The following is a 16,774-nucleotide window of genomic DNA, read 5'->3' on the forward strand; positions in this document are numbered from 1 at the left end:
TAGAAAAAAAAAAAAAAAAAAAAACACGAACTGAAGTGAAAACAACCTATTTGTAGGGCCCAACCGGGTTCGAACCGGTGACCTATTGATCTGCAGTCAATTGCTCTACCACTGAGCTATGGACCCCTTGTTGTTTCATATGCAACAGTAACTTAATAAATAGCTAACATAATGATATATTTATTTTTGGTATTTATACGGTAGTCAACTGATAATCTGATATGCGTAATAATACATTACAACTGTTCCAAGGGTGGGGTGAGGTAGCTAGAGAAATCCTATAAGCTTTTCTTACAAACATTCATAATTAAAGAAAATACACACAAATTAGCGACAACAAAACCTGTCTGTCAAGCCTTGGACTACATTACAGCTATAGCCTTCCATGTAATTGCACTGCATAGCATGATCATGCAAGAAACTTAATTAACAAGGGAGATAAGGGTTGTCGCTGCCTCATCATTCAGACTTGGGATTTTTTATCCGAAATGCTTCTCTTGTTTGCCCATAATATACAGCATCGCTGCCGTTGAATGTTATGAAGTTCCAACCAAAAGCTGAACCACCAACAACATACGTCCCTTGAGGATGAGGATAAGGATCGGAAGGTTTAGCCTGCACTCCATTCTCGAGAGGATTTGCTGCAGGCTTCACATCCTGTTGATGCTCCACTGGCTTCACGTTTCGATGATGCTCCCTGGGCTTGATCTCACCATTACTACTGTTATTCTGCTTAACAGCTTCATCTACCAACTGTCTATACAAGTCTATCAACTGCTTCATCCCTGCATAGTATATATTCTACAGTCTTGAGTCTTGAGTGGGGATCAAAATTTTTCAGCATTAATCATTGAGTGAAATTGAGTAGAATATAAAGCATTTCAGATGCTTGCTACAGCCGTATACTGGAGACATGAAAGATATCACGGTGAAAAGACTAGCACGGACAAAGATTGATAAAGGACCTAATCATCAAGAAAGCTGAATCGAAGCCCCACATAAAAATTCTCGCAATAAATCTTATATATTAAGATCTTACCTGCACGGATTTCATCAGCAGCCTTGCAATTTTGAAAATCAGGGGTCTTGAGCACCTGTGACAAAGTAAATTTAACCTATCAGCTCAGCATCCAAAGTTCATGGAATACAATCAATAGTCACGAAGCTACATGAGAGAGTTTATGTAGAAATTTTCCAATACCGTTTTTCCATCATATGATAAGTTTTTAGACAGTAAGAATACATTCTTCTATTTCAAAACATACAGGAGAAATTAGGATGGATTCATAATGAGCAATTAGTCCAGTCCACCCAGCTTTGGGAAATCCGCTATCTACTTCCTAAAATGCCTTTGGGAAATGATGCAATAGTGATGACACAAGATCGTTTAATGCACCAGCCCCTTCCTATCATCGCCCCCTAAGCCCAAAACGAAAAACTACAGCCCTAATAAGATGACAGCGTTGTTTTCGCCATTTTTATCACAGTAGGCGTACTGAAACAGAACCCTATCCACATCTGGGGAGCACAAGAACGAAGCTTGTGCCAGAAATCACAGAATCCTCCAAAAACAGCAGCAGCAGCAGCAGCTAAGGAGACTCTTCCTTTTATAAATTAAGAAATTCAAGAAAGATTCAAACAAACCTCGATGAACTGGGGGCGAAGATCTCTAACAAAAGCACGGATTTTGTAGCGAAGGGAATATTGGACGTCGGTCGTGGCATCTTCAAGGGGCCTTTTTCTGCTATTGGTGAGACCTCTCGGCTCTTGCATTGTTGCTATTTCGCACAATTTACTTCACCGCTCGCCAAGATGGGGTTCGACCGTGATCGGCTTAGGCAACTCCGGCCTGAAGTTGCGTCACTCGACCAGCAATCCGAACCCTATTTTCGAGGGAACGATTTGCAGGAGAGACTGACCGAATGCGAATTGAGCTGATTTTTGAATCGAGCTCGATGGTTTTGTCTTTTGTGGAATTAGGGATTTATTTATGAAATGAATTTCCAGAATGGGCTGCTGTCCGGACTGGATTTGGGCCTTTTCAAGTTTGGGAAAGCCAGGGATCTTGGTCCAAGACTAGTATGATTTTTAATTTTAATTTCGACCCATCACTTATTTATTTTATAACGTGAAAATTCCCAGTTTCTACCAAAAAATAATAAATTCAATTTGAATATAACAACCTATAAAGTTTATAGGCACAACAAGCCAAGTGGAACCATCTATAGGCTAGCAGCACACCACACAAGTTCCATAAGTCACTTATTGAATATTAGCCAAGTGTGTGTATTTAGAATTTTATTTACTCCCTCGCTCCCATAACAAAGTATTCATTTCTTTATTTTAGTTCGTCCAATAACAAAGTATTTATTTAGTAACGGTACTATCTACTTAACATTACAAATACCCTTACAACTTACACAATATATTACACAAATGTATTACCTTTATATCACACATACTAATAAGGTTATTTTAGTCGTTTCTACTTTATTTCTACTATATCCCAATATAATACTAATATACCTAAAATTACGCGTAAAAAGTAATTAGATACTTATTAATGGGACGGAGGGAGTATTACTTTTTTTTTACAAAAATTTTAAAATTTAATATTTTATTTTTCTTTCTTAAAAAATATTATATTAAGAAAAAAAAGAATGCAAATTGAAACAAGTTGGGTTTAGAAAAATTTGGTTTGAGTTTGGTATTAAAATAATATTTGATAAGATATTTTGTGAGAAGAAAAAATGTATTTTTTTCAGAAAATACAGAGTCCAAATAATAAAATTTGAAAAAATTTGTATAAAAAAACATACCGTTCAAACTATTTTTTATTTTTTATTTCATCTTTAATATGTAGGAGTGTGTTGGGCTTTTCTATATTAACTTGTGCGTGCAAGTTTAGTACGTATACATGCAAGTAGCATTAATAGTATGTATATAATATCCAAATTTTATTGATATATAAGATTTTTTGTTAATAAATGTAAAGTAAAAAGTTTCAAACACAAATAATTATTTAGATCTAATTTCTTAATGAAGCATTGATTGCAAATCTTAGTTTATATATACACATCAACGTTTTATATTTCTTGCACATTAATATATGGATACAATCATTATATATATAGAATAAATTATTTTATATTTTCTATTTTGTATCAAGTATTTATTTTTTTAATTTAAACATCTATTATAAATATTTTTATCCCTTATTTTATTCAAACCCTAAGAACACGACATATGTGTAATAACCACTCCCCACTTACTTACTTACCACAATAATTACGCAAATCTTATATCATCACTAGTGTTAATAAAACTATATATATATATATTATATTTCAATTTTCTTCTCCAATAATTGATGATAAATAAAACAAAATGAAATGAACAATGGAATCTAAGCATAAAAAGTAGAACATTCTGAGGATAAACCGGCCCGGCTCGACACGGACCGGAGCGGTACGCGTCCGCTTCGGCTTACCAAGGTTTCAAAGTTCGTTCCTTTTTCCTTAATTTTTGTACTTACAATGATCTGCTCCTTTCTGGATTTCCATTTTATGCACATTCGAGCTGTTTCTTGTTCTTGTCGATATTCGACGGATACCTTTACCGGGTGGCTGTGGTTTCCCAAAATCATACGACTGAGCATGATTGTGTTTCTGAATAATCACGCCGTCTGGGAAGAATAATTGATGCTGCTGATGACTATGCCTTGTAATTCTTAGCAGTTTTTGAGGCGTCGGTTTCGCGTATTTGATCTCGGATTGAATACTTCTCCCCGCTTTTTTGTAGTTTTTTGGTTGGAGTTGAATTTCACGGTGAAGGACTGTTCGGAAAGTTGAGGTTGTCGCATTAGTTTCGTCGTAAATCAATTATCCAGTCTTCTGTGTTGATGCGTACTGTAATTTATTTGAAGGTCAGTAGTAGTCCATTTTGATTTTGATTTTGATCTTGCTGTAGAAGCCTCTTTCTACTCGTTTCGTTGATTGTGAATTGGGGAAATGTGTATCTGCCCTTTCGAGTTTGATCCATTTGTGTTGCTACATACATGTTTGGTGTTTGGCTTCCTTTGAAAGATGATCGAAATCCTGTTTATCCAGTGCAGCTTTCTACTGCTTGTCGGTTTCAAAAAAATTTGTAAAAAAAGTGATCTCTGTTGGTGTAACTAGCTTTTAGACATCCATGTCTGTTGCCTGCTGCCTCCCACTTGTTGAATGTGTGTCCTGTTTAGCCTGCATTCGTTGGGTTTGGAAGAAATTTTTGTACACTGCTGGGCGTGAGAGTGAGAATTGGGGTCTTGCAACAGCTAGTGAATTTGAGCCTGTTCCCCGGTTTTGTCGATATATCCTATCTGTTTATGAAGACGACATTAGAAATCCGATTTGGGCTCCCCCTGGAGGATATGGTGTGAATCCTGATTGGATTATATTGAAAAAGGATTATGTGCACACTCAAGGGAGAGTGTCCCCATACATGATCTATCTTGATCACAGCAATGCAGATATAGTTTTAGCAGTTAGGGGTCTTAATTTGGTGAAGGAGAGTGATTTTTTGCTGTTACTTGATAACAAACTGGGGCAGACAACGTATGATGGAGGTTATGTGCATAATGGGCTGTTGAAGGCAGCTCACTATGTTTTCGAAGAAGAGTGTGATACTTTGAAGGAATTAGTTGAAACATATCCAGACTATGCTCTGACATTCATCGGGCATTCCCTTGGAGCTGGAGTTGTGACATTGCTAACAATGTTGGTGGTCAAGAATAGGGAGAAACTTGCGCATATTGAAAGGAAAAGGATTCGATGTTTTGCCATTGCGCCAACAAGGTGTATTTCACTAAACTTGGCTGTGAGATATGCTGATGTTATTAACTCGGTGGTGCTCCAGGTAGCTATTGTTGAGTTGAATGGAAATTCTGTCTCTACCAGTTTCTATGATAGTATGATCTAAATCCGTTTATCAACTTCTTTAAACAGGATGATTTCTTACCTAGGACAACCGTGGCACTGGAAAATCTCTTCAAATCACTTTTCTGGTAAAAGATTGAAGGTCTTGCTACCTTGTATTTTTTTTCTTAGTTTTATTGTTTGCCCTAGGTTGTCACATTTTATGAATATGCTTTTCTGAAGAGGATGAGCTTAAACATTTAATTTTAAATTGGTGAGATTAACACTTATTATTATTTTTCTTTTCTTTTAAATCACAGTTTTCCTTGCTTGCTGTGCATAATGTGCTTAAAAGACACTTGCACATTAGAAGAGAAGATGCTCCGAGATCCCAGGCGGCTGTATGCACCTGGTCGCCTATACCATATAATTGTAAGAAAACCTTTGAGGTATGCATTGAATGATCTTGCATGATGTATCTTCTTGAGGGAGTTTTGGATATCAAGATCTTAGAAATCATATAACATGGGTGTTCAATAAAAATAGATAGCTCACTTGAGTATTACTAGAGATATAAACAGTTGATCTTGTGACCTTTCCTGCCTGAGTTATTTCGTCTTTCTGCATTTTTATTTTTTTTTTGTATGTATTTTTTTTCTTAGATGATTTTGTAGCCAAGTGCAAAGATATTCCAGGAATGTTTGATGTATTACCCAGTTCTGTAGCTACAATACTTGCCTTGTGCCTTAATGTTGCTGCTATATGCCTTAAAAGGTGTTAGATTAAACAAACTAAATAACATGCTAGAGATTCCTTTTTCCATTTATTTCACCATTTCATGTCGAAGACGAAGACACGCATTCAAATAATTGTATGAATTGTGAAAGATGACAAAATCTTGTGACATGATTTGAAACACACACAAACACATTCAAGTAGCTAAATTAACCTGCACTGGGTAGAGGCTGATTCAAGTTGGTTCCATATGCAGGTGCAAAAAAATCACCCCTCTAGTTAGAACCGCAGTTCCTGTGGATGGACGATTTGAGCACATTGTTCTCTCCTGCAACATAACATCAGACCATGCTATTCTTTGCATACTGAAGGAATCTGAAAGAGCATTTGATGTGAGTTCTCTGATTCATAGATACGGAAGCCATAAGAAGTCCTTATTACCATGATACCTCTTTGCAATGTGATCAATTTAAAGCTTTGAAAGGTTTTGTTATAATACTATGGTGGTAATAAAACTTGTCGTAACTTCTGTTAGTTCAGTCCATGCTGGAAAAGGAACGTATAATGGGCATTCCTCCGGCACAGAGAATGGAGAGAAAAGCATCGCTTGCAAAGGAACACATGGAGGAGCACATGGCTGCAATCGAAAGAGCAGTAGCCTTGGATGTTCCCCACGCATACTTGCCCTCTTACGGAACATTCCAAGAAATGGAGGAAGGTGAGAACTCAAGAAGTGTACCTGGTTGATCTTTCCCATTTCTGATACAGATGAGCATGGAGAGCAAACATGGGGTCTGAAGGTTTTGTAGCCAAGAAGCAGCAGAAAGTAGCCTCTAGGAATTGAGAGGAGATCTTTGAGGAATAGTCATGGAAGTGGCAGCTGCAACAGTCCAAGCTCTCTTCGCCAGCCTTTCTTGATCATGGAAGCACAACAGAGAAGTCTACTATGGCAGCTTCAATCAGTCTTCTTTCCTTCAATAAAGTTACCATCTTGTACAGTCTATCAAACCTTAAATTACAATTGTTAGTAGTTTCTTGATTCCCTGTAAGTCCAGCAAAATCAATTAGGGAATCCTGTGCATATTTATCTTTCGAATTGTTTTAATGAATTTTTATTTTTTGGAAAGAGTGTTGGAGCTATAAAACAATAAGGATGGTATAATTACAAATGTAGTCACAAACAAACGCACTAAACTGTAGTAGGGTTGTAATTTACTTTTGATAATCTAAATAAAGCCACTTTATTTAAATATTATTATATATATAAATGTATGGCAAACTGATCAATAACAAAACAGCAATGATTAGATGGGCCTTTTTTTGTTTTTTTTTTGTACAAATTATACTGTATATGAGTCTTGGTCAAAGGCCGTGGCAAATTATTTTGATTATTGATCATACATTTTGCCCATAAAAGGTGAACAAAATAATTAAAGCAACTTTATCATGGTTGACTAATGTGGCAATTTGCAAATGAATAATTGGATTTTATGCCCATATGTCTTCAATTTTTGTGACCATTTCATCCATAATTCTCAATGAAATCTCCACTAGTAGTTCTGAAAAAATAAAGATAAAGCTTAGAGAACCCATTTTCGAGATCAATTTTGGTGGCCCTTTTGGTTTCATGAATGGTGAGTATAAATCCCACAATGACCCAAAGTTTTCAAGAACCCATTTATTATTATTATTATTATTATTAAGTTGGTTAATTTTTAAAGCAAGAAACTTGTCCCAAGCCCCCTGACAACATTGATCAAATCCCAATTTTAAGGAATACGTAACTCAACTAGACAGACTTAATTAACAAATGGAAGAGATCCCATGTGATAGGCAAGCCCAGAAAAACAAATGAAGTTGACTAAAGACACCAAGTGCTTCAAGAATTGACAATGACACAAACCCACAAAAGTACAATACACATTCCCTCCTTACACCTTGCATTTACACGACAATACAAAACCGCCCGCCCACCCATTCTAATTACTATACTAAATTTCACAAATATATATATATATACATATATATTTTTTTCTTGCAAGTTGGGAGTGGAATTCCAACTGTCCTTAGAGGTCAAACCACACCCCCTCGTTCCCATAATTCCACACACACACAACCAACCTAACCCAACCCAATTCAAATTAATAATATTAAATACATTCATGTCAAGACAAATTCACTAAACGCCAAATGCAACTTTTTCCGAACCCCTATCTTAGGATTTCGAGATCATGTAGGCTTATTACAGCCAGCCAGCCAGCCAGCCAAACCCTAGAGGAAGTTAAGGTTCCGACAGAATTAAATCAATGATCATAGGCAAGATAAGAACCAACAACTAACTGCCAACTGATGAGGATCTTCTGATCACTTCAACAATTGCCGATGATGATGATCTTCGAATTCGACAGCCCCTGCAAAATCCTTAACTGTAAACCCAACTTTCTCAAACTTACCCTTCTCATTGCTTTCCCTAAACTTAAGATATTCCCGGCAAACAAATGGCCTGTAAGCCTTTCTTCCTTCCTGTCCCACCACTTCCTCGGGCGTTGCCACCACTTTCTCATCCTCAAAGCACCAGAAGAAGGCTAAGGACAGCCGGTTGATCTTCGTCGTCCTCAGCACCACCCGATGCTCCGATGATCTCAGCCGTTCGTTGCTCCACGCCTGCAGCATGTCGCCGATGTTCACTACAAGGGTTCCTTCGCGGGGAAGGATGTTCATCCATTTCCCCTCCTTGGATCTCACCTGCAACCCCCCGATTTCGTCCTGGTACACTATCGTCAGACAGCTCATGTCCGTGTGCATTCCGAGCCCCTCCGTTTCTGCATTGCATTGTTCTAGGTTGTCCGGAGGGGTGTAGTTGTTTATCCTCAAGTATCCATGGCAGTTGCTGAATTCGGATTCGTAGTACTTTGTCTCGAATCCTTCTCCCAGAGCCCTCAGCACTAGCTTGAGGATTGCCTTGGATAATTCGGTCACTTTTGTCCCGTATTCTTCCACTATTTCACTGCAGTGCACCAATTATATAAGAGACAAGAAATTAAACCAATCGTATTTAAATTCTGATCATGTATGTATGTATGTATGTATGTATGTAAGAGAGATTATAAATTAATCAAAAATGGTAGCTAGCTAGCTAGTCACCTGAAGTCATGAGAATCATTAATATTGTGTTCGAAGAGGGCATTGGCAGATGATCGAGCTGAGGCAGCAAAGTCTGGGCCGGCGACTCGAAGGCTCTCGAAGAAAGGGGACGCGATGAAATGAGGTGTGTATGCTTTGGTTAATGATGAAGGTCCTAATCTAAGCTTTGACTCGGGAGGGAGGGAGAAAATCTTGTTGGATAGGGAGTAGATTTTGGTGTAGAGATCCTTGGAGATTCCATGGTTAATGATCTGGAAGAAACCCCATTCTTTGCAGGCTGCAGCAAGGGAGGAGAGAGAGGACGAATCCAGCGGGCATTTGGATACATTCAAGACAGGGAGTTGCAAGGGGTTTTCGGAGAGGTCAATCATTGTTTCCTTGCTTGCTATGTCTGCCTCTAAGAAGCCAATGCAGATAATCAATCAGGTTTTGGATTTGATTTTAAGTAGGCTGCACTGCAGGCTGATGATTATATATATATATATATATATATGAATGAGACATGATGAAATTAACAAATGACTTCAACTGTGTCTGTCTGTCTTGTCTTCTCCGTGGTGCACGCGCGTAAATGACCTTAATTAATCAATAATAAGTATAGAAAGGCTTGACCTGGTAGTTCGTAGAAGAATTAAGTGGGATGACAGGTAGGATGGATGGATGGATGCCTGGACAATTAAGCAGCCATTTTTATACTACTAATACCTATAATTAATTGAATTAAGAGCCTAGCCTTGTATGTGGTTGTGGGATTATGCTATGAGTATATATATTAATTACATTCTGGGAAGTGAAATCTTTGGCATTAATGTCAAACACATACGGCAAGTTAAGACAACGTGTGATCCCATTCCCATCCTGCCATGGAACTCTTCTTCCTTCCTTTCTATGATTAAATGGCTGTTACTGTTAGCAAGAAACTGATTAATAAATGTTCTGCTTCAGATACAAGCAGGAGAAAATACCTACTACTGTGAGGGGCAATTTTGACATTTAAAACCTGAATAATAAAAGTTTATAATTGGTACTAATTAGAAATTGTTCCCCGTACGAGATTTCCCCCGCCACAGAGTTCTTCAAAACTTCCGATGGTATAATGGCGTCGAGGAGGATAATGGCTCCCTCTCAAAATACTGATATAGCTGCATCTAAGGAAGAAAGATCAAAAGAATAGTGAATCAGGCTCAGGAATTTTGATTTTCGTCGACAGTCTTATGTCTAATGTCGTTCGCTCTTGCAGCGCACGCCAACTGTTCGACAAAGGGACTAAGAGATACCTAGCTCCTCACGCCGCATGGAAAGGCAGAACCCAACCAAAGAAGCTGAGTATGGTAGATCCCTATGAATTATTTGCTCAAGATGATGTTTTAAAGTCATGGACATCGAAGATATCGAGTCTGGTGAGGGAAAACCGGCCTCGGGAAGCCATAGGTTTGTTCAAAGCAATGCTTGTAAGCGAACAAAGGCCGAACTTTGTGACGGTATTAAGCGTGATAAAGGCTGTTGGGTTAATTGGTGGGAAGGATATGGCACGTGGAATTCATGGATACTCATTAAAAATGGGGTTCATTGATTCAGAGGTAGCCATTGTGACAGCACTTGTTAGCGTTTATTCTTGCTGGGACATGACCGCTGCAATTAGGTTATACAATCATACACCTTGTAAAGATTTGGTTTTGTGCAGTGCAATGATTTCAGCATGTGCCAACAATGGGGAGTTTTGGAAAGCCATCAAGCTGTTGAAGGCGATGGTGATTTACGGCATGCAGCCGAATCACGTTACAATTTCAAGTGCCCTCTCTGCTTCAGCTGATCTTGCTTCACTGAATCTTGGGAGAGAAATTCATGGTTATTCTATACGAAGGTCGTTTTATTCCTACGTAATTCTTCATAATTCGCTTCTGGATATGTATTCCAAGTGCAGACATATAGAGGCAGCGCTTTTGCTTTTCGGACATATGCAGGAGAAGGATATTGTTTCTTGGAGGATTATGATACATGGTTGTGTTGAAAATGGAAGCCCAAGGAAAGCTCTGGATATCTTTCTTGAACTGCAATCTTGTTGTGTTGATAAAGCAGATGAACTGATAATACAGGAAGTGATTCGAGCATATTCGCAACTGAGTGAGAATTGTATTCAACAGGGATTCCATAGTTATGTTCTGAAAATGGGATTTACTGAATTTGCTTCGGCAGTCACCGAACTTCTTCAGACGTATGCTGAATTTGATGACATAGAGTCAGCACGGAGAGTATTCGATGAGCTTAGGTTGAAAGATCTTATTGCTTGGAGTGCAATGATTGCAGTTTATGCTGAAAGCTCACAACCCGATACTGCGTTTGGCTTATTGAGGCAGATGCAAATGGCCAACAAGAACCCTAATGAGTTCACTTTGGTCAGTCTATTACAAGCTTGTTTTAAGGTCGATGCTTTGGAGATTGGAAAAAACATACACGCTCATGTAATAAAGAGCGGATATTCGACCAATGCATTCTTGACGTCTGCGCTGATTGATATGTATTGCAAATTTGGAAGAACAAGGGAAGGTAAGACCGTTTTTGAAGAAAATCCCTCTGATGATTTTATATGTTGGAGTTCCATGATAAATGGGTATGGGATTAACGGGTATGGGGAGGAGGTTCTCGAGTGCTTTTCAAACATGTTGCATAGGGGGATAAAGCCGAATGATGTTGTTTTCATATCAGTTCTATCTGCTTGTAGCCATTGCGGGCTAGAGTATGAGGGTTGGAGCTGGTTTCATTCGATGGAAACGGTTTATCAAGTTAAGCGAAACCTGGCACACTATGCTTGCATGGTGGACATGCTCAGTCGCCAAGGAAATATCGAAGAAGGTCTTGAGTTTGTGAATAGCATGCCTATTGAACCGGACAGGCGGATATGGGGCGCGCTTCTTGCTGGATGCAGAAACATTGATGGACCTGCGGAAATTTTAGAATTCGTTGCCAAGAAACTCATCAGTTTGGACCCGGAGAACGCCAGCTACTATGTGCTTCTGTCGAACTTGTATGCAGAACAAGGGAGATGGGAAGAAGTTGAAAAGTTGAGGAGGAGGATGGACACAAGATTGTTGAAGAAAGTTACAGGCTCTAGCGCAATTTAAGAATTGCATTATTGTCCATGCCATTCTTTGAGGTCTGTGATTCTTGTGGATTCATACAGATTATAGTTCCTGTCTTGATTTGGGCAGGCTTGGAATCAATGCATTTATGGTAGCGTTTGAGTTTGATGATTGGGACGGTCTTGAGGAGATGTAATTCTATCTGAGAATCTGCTCTGCTCTGCTGAGGCACGCAAGACTAGATAGAGAAGATAGGCTTGATGTTATTGAAAGACAAAGACCATTAGAGTCGAAGTATGAGGATGTTGTGGGGCTTCCCTTCCCTGCTTGATTAACTTGTTCTTGAAAGCTCTTACGAGATCATTCCAACTTTGATATCACTTTGTAATGGGTATGGGTTAGATGATCTTTTAACATCTTCCTATTGTCTAGCAACTTTTTGGCATTCACCGAAACCTTGTTAATATCTATCTATTCCAAATTAGAGGTGATTTTCTTATTAGTAGACCGGACCGGATCTAATCTAAGTTAAAAAAAGTATTTTTCATACAACTACGACTATACAAAAAAATATAAATAATGATATAAATTTGGAAAAAAGGTATCTTCCTAAATATTCGAAAAAGTTCTCCTAGCTTCTGAGATTCTGTTGGCCTCTCTTGAGCCATCCGGAACATTAGTTTCACCGTCCTAATCACTTTGCTTAACTATCTCTTCACTACTTTTTATTAAATACTACTTTATTTTAGTAATATTTAAAAATAATAATCACCATTAAATTAAAATTAAAATATATATTTATAATAAATGACAAATATCACCACTAAGCTGTGATGTATTAATCGGAACAGAACCACATTATGTTGATTAGTTTTAATTATTTTACGAATATATTTATTATCATGAAATTAATAGCTATTGAGATAAATTGTCCGATTGTATTATTAGTAAAATAATTATTAATTAATGTTGGGATTGGACCAACTAGTATGAGCCCGTACGGATTTTGTTTTGAATATTTTTCAAAAGGACTCGTTCAAGTGGAGTTCACTTTGAACTTATAATTGATGCAATTTTCTTCGCAATTTTCAACGTGGGATTTGAGTTTGCACCCCAATAATTAATTTTTAAAATAATTAAATAATTTAATTAAAATTAAAAAAAATGATAAATTATGAAATTTAAAATGTATAATTTATATTTAAAAAAAAATGAAATGATAAATTATGTTGGACAAATGCAATGCCTTATATGATTATAGGAGAGTAAATTTTGAAGGAATAAATTGAGGTACATACTTTTTATTATACTATTTTTTCTTTATAACGTGGGATATGATAAATTTCGAGAATGTAATAGCTTGCAAATTAGATGTATTTTATTTTATTTGATGTGAGAGGCAATATCTAAAATACATGTTTGAACCATATTGTCACGCTAACGAGTTCATTCCCAACACACCGTGCCTTTCCGGACTTGTATCTGACTAATTTTTATTTTAGAGTGAAATGCTTGCTCCCGCGCCTTTCCAATTACATGGTTGTCGTCACCGCATCGTCAATGCTTAGGTCATCATGACACAATCCATACGTAACCAAACTAAGCCAAATCATTGAGGATGAGCGGGGTCCAACGCCCTGCCCCTGCCCCTGCCCCTGCCCCCCCAAATTTTGTCTACTTATATATATATATACAATAATAAACTTGAAACGTTGCTAGAGTAATATTTATTCCGTCTTAAAAAATTAGGATGTGTTTGATTTGTGTTTTTGTACAAAGCTATATTCGTAACTTTCACTAAACTATCTGTGTAATTTTTTATTATAATTTTAGAAGAATAAAAGATTTTGCATAAATTCATAGAATCACAAATGAATTTTATCTCTTTTGCAAAAAAAATATATAAAAAAGAAAAAAATAAAAAACACGAATATTTTGAATTGGACACATGAGTGGTGTGGCACCTGCGAAAGCATGAAAATCAGTATAGATACCTGCTTTGTGTACGGGATAGGGTTTGTGTACTGCCAAACCAAAGCAGCTGGCAGCTGGCAGCTGGCAGCAGGTCACCTAGGTAAGGTAAGACACACTACTCAATGGCTCAATCAGTCAGTAAAAGGTAAACCTAGGTAATGTAATTGTACTGCTCCCTTCATCTGTCCAAAAAAAATATGTCATTTTACTATATGATTTTAAAATATATATATATTCTGTAATTAATACAAATAATTATAAATTAAAATCTAAATAATTATAAAATTTAAAATATAATTAAAATCTTTAATTATATTTTTTAAAAAATATTACAAATTATATGATAAAAAAAAATATAAAAAATTTCTGTAGAACGAAAGTAATAGGGAGTAATAGGTAACTGGTGGCGTAGGTGTGACGTGAGGCGTGCGTGTCCATCCCAAAATTTAAAATTAGAAATTATAAATAAATAGAATATGGGTTAACTATGATTTTGATGACCTCCTGGCTCCTGGTCGAATATTATTTATTTATTTTCCATTAAAATTTAAAAGTAGCCTCTCTGGCTAATTACTCTTTTTCCATATCATTCATCCATCCGTGATCCATCTTATATATAATATCCCCCCACCCCCACCCCCACCCCCACCCCCTCCAACTGCTCTTCTTGTTTAGTCATTCGTTTCTTCCTCCACCCCCTCCTCTGTCAGCTCTGCAACTGCAACTGCAACTGCAACTATCCCTTTTCTCTATCTCATCTGGTATTCATGGACGCCCACATCGCCCTCCTCCCCAGCCCCGGCATGGGCCATCTCATCCCCATCGTCGAATTCGCCCGCACCCTCCACCGCCGCCACGCCATCTCCGCCACCCTCATCCTCCCCACCGACGGGCCCCTCTCCCCGGCCCAGTCCTCCTTCCTCTCCACCCTCCCCCCCTCCGTCCGCTGCCTCCTCCTCCCTCCCGTCGCCCTCCACGATCTCCCCCCCGACGTCAAAATCGAGACCCGCATCTCTCTCACCATCACCCGGTCCATGCCCTCCATCCGCGACGCCCTCGCCTCCTCCTCCCCCGCCGCCCTTGTCGTCGATCTTTTCGGCACCGACGCCTTCCAAGCGGCGGTCGACCTCCGTATCCCCCCCTACATTTTCTTCCCTTCCACCGCCATGCTCCTGTCGCTGTTCCTCTACCTGCCCACGCTGGACGAGGCGGTGTCGTGCGAGTACGCGCAGGTTCCCGAGAAATTGCGGATTCCGGGATGCGTCCCGATCCACGGCAGGGATCTGTTAGACCCACTTCAGGATCGAGGGAACGACGCCTATAAGTGGGTCCTCCATCACGCACGCAGGTACAGGATGGCCCATGGGATCATCCTCAATACCTTCAGGGAGCTGGAGCCCGGCGCAGTGGAGGCGCTGCTCCTGAAGAAGAAGAAGAAGAAGAAGGACAACAGTTGCAGCATTCCAGCTGTGTATCCGATCGGGCCTCTGATCCAGACGCCCGATCAGCATCAGGAGGGTGCCTCCTTCCTCAAGTGGCTGGATGAGCAGCCCGGCGGGTCGGTCCTCTATGTCTCCTTCGGGAGCGGCGGGACTCTGTCGCACGCTCAGATGATCGAGCTTGCCCTGGGGCTGGAGCTGAGCGAGCAGAGGTTCCTGTGGGTGGTGCGACGCCCCAACAGCAACATCTCCAACGCCTCCTACTTCAACAGCAACAATTCCGACGACCCCCGGGCGTACCTGCCGGAAGGGTTCGAGGAGAGGACGAGGAAGCAGGGGGTTGTGGTCCCGTTGTGGGCCCCGCAGGCGCAGATATTGGGTCACGAGGCGACGGGGGGGTTCCTGACGCACTGCGGGTGGAACTCGACACTGGAGAGCGTGGTGAACGGAGTGCCGATGATAGCTTGGCCGCTGTACGCAGAGCAGAGGATGAACGCGGTGATGCTGGTGGAGGAGGTCAAAGTGGCGCTGAGGCCCAGAGAAGACGGCGATGGGGTGGTGGGGAGGGCGGAGGTGGCGAGGGCAGTGAAGGGGCTGATGGAAGGGGAGGAAGGGAAAGGGATTAAGAATCGGATGAGGGCCCTCAAGAATGCGGCGGCGACGGCGGTGGCGGTGGCCGTTGGAGGAGAAAGAGTTGATGGTGGTGGGGACGGGGACGGGGACGGGGACGGGAGGAGTAACGATAATAATGATAATGATGACAATAATAATATGAAGAATGATGGTGGAGAGTCCACTAAGTTTCTGGCGGAGTTGGTAGCCCAGTGGAGGAAGAGCGACGACGCGGCCGCCACTGTGTCTCATCTTTCTGTCTAAAAACTTAATTGAAACTGTCAGAAGACTCCTCCGTGTTTAATTATTGCATTATGAGTATATAAGAAAATAATTTCGAGATTACGAGAAAGAAAGAAAGAGGCCATGGGTGATTCAAATTCGAATTTAAAAATGAACGACTAAAGCCGTCAGCTTCATTGATCAACCAAGATTGTGGTTTTTAATTCGAATTTCAAACAGCAGTTGAAATTATTCCAGCTTTGTACTCCTCGCTCATTTGATTCACTCTTACAAATGGATTTAATTAAGAAATCTTCAACGCAACAGCTTGTGCGAGTGGAATCCCATCTTTTAAATTACCTGAAATTTGAAATGACTGCGCCTACCACTAAATGCTTCTGAGGTATGGCTCCAACCATTTACTACTGCATCTGCATACATATTATCCTCCCTCCCTTCTCATTTTTTATTTTCATCAGGTTACTATTTCTAATCTATAACAAAATCATTTCAATTTATATTGTATTACACAAATATTATTATTTTTATACTACTACATACAATATTTTTTTATCTTTTTCACTTCAACCCATTGTAACATTAATATTCAAAAATCTACGGACAACTTTGCACCGGGATAGAGGGAATATTATTCATTCTGTCTTTTATTTAA

General features: G+C 39.4%; 5 protein-coding genes and 1 non-coding gene across 7 annotated transcripts; 3 read left to right on the forward strand and 3 right to left on the reverse strand.

Annotated features, from left to right (window-relative positions):
• Window positions 1–54: 54 nt before the first annotated feature.
• Window positions 55–126, reverse strand: TRNAC-GCA (transfer RNA cysteine (anticodon GCA)). The gene has a single exon. It is a non-coding gene; the product is annotated as a tRNA-Cys (tRNA).
• A 142-nt stretch (window positions 127–268) lies between these two features.
• Window positions 269–1,948, reverse strand: LOC127244497 (uncharacterized). Its single transcript, XM_051265040.1, has 3 exons — window positions 1,645–1,948; window positions 1,040–1,094; window positions 269–785 (listed from the first exon to the last, which is right to left on the reverse strand). The coding sequence occupies exons 1-3, from the start codon at window positions 1,771–1,773 to the stop codon at window positions 460–462; spliced, it is 510 nt and encodes a 169-aa protein (XP_051120997.1). The 5' UTR covers window positions 1,774–1,948; the 3' UTR covers window positions 269–459.
• Window positions 1,949–3,442: 1,494 nt separating this feature from the next.
• On the forward strand, window positions 3,443–6,870 carry LOC127245698 (uncharacterized). Of its 2 annotated transcripts, XM_051266713.1 has the most exons (6): window positions 3,449–3,925; window positions 4,115–4,896; window positions 4,986–5,044; window positions 5,216–5,344; window positions 5,887–6,022; window positions 6,171–6,870. In XM_051266713.1, the coding sequence occupies exons 2-6, from the start codon at window positions 4,192–4,194 to the stop codon at window positions 6,375–6,377; spliced, it is 1,236 nt and encodes a 411-aa protein (XP_051122670.1). In that variant the 5' UTR covers window positions 3,449–3,925; window positions 4,115–4,191; the 3' UTR covers window positions 6,378–6,870. The 2 variants fall into 2 exon arrangements, with proteins under 2 accessions (XP_051122674.1, XP_051122670.1); XM_051266717.1 differs by having other exon boundaries at window positions 3,443–4,896; window positions 6,166–6,340.
• Window positions 6,871–7,573: 703 nt separating this feature from the next.
• On the reverse strand, window positions 7,574–9,201 carry LOC127254642 (gibberellin 20-oxidase-like protein). Its single transcript, XM_051279896.1, has 2 exons — window positions 8,775–9,201; window positions 7,574–8,637 (listed from the first exon to the last, which is right to left on the reverse strand). The coding sequence occupies exons 1-2, from the start codon at window positions 9,143–9,145 to the stop codon at window positions 7,995–7,997; spliced, it is 1,014 nt and encodes a 337-aa protein (XP_051135853.1). The 5' UTR covers window positions 9,146–9,201; the 3' UTR covers window positions 7,574–7,994.
• Window positions 9,202–9,834: 633 nt separating this feature from the next.
• On the forward strand, window positions 9,835–12,325 carry LOC127253719 (pentatricopeptide repeat-containing protein At4g14170-like). The gene has a single exon (XM_051278485.1). It carries the CDS (start codon window positions 9,989–9,991, stop codon window positions 11,894–11,896), a length of 1,908 nt encoding a protein of 635 aa, XP_051134442.1. The 5' UTR covers window positions 9,835–9,988; the 3' UTR covers window positions 11,897–12,325.
• A 2,149-nt stretch (window positions 12,326–14,474) lies between these two features.
• Window positions 14,475–16,306, forward strand: LOC127245026 (hydroquinone glucosyltransferase-like). The gene has a single exon (XM_051265672.1). The coding sequence runs from the start codon at window positions 14,596–14,598 to the stop codon at window positions 16,141–16,143; it is 1,548 nt and encodes a 515-aa protein (XP_051121629.1). The 5' UTR covers window positions 14,475–14,595; the 3' UTR covers window positions 16,144–16,306.
• The last annotated feature ends 468 nt before the right edge of the window (window positions 16,307–16,774 follow it).

Source organism: Andrographis paniculata, unplaced genomic scaffold (assembly GCF_009805555.1).
Source record: "Andrographis paniculata isolate CXL003 unplaced genomic scaffold, ASM980555v1 Contig10END, whole genome shotgun sequence".
In the NCBI taxonomy this organism is placed as follows: Eukaryota; Viridiplantae; Streptophyta; class Magnoliopsida; order Lamiales; family Acanthaceae; genus Andrographis; species Andrographis paniculata.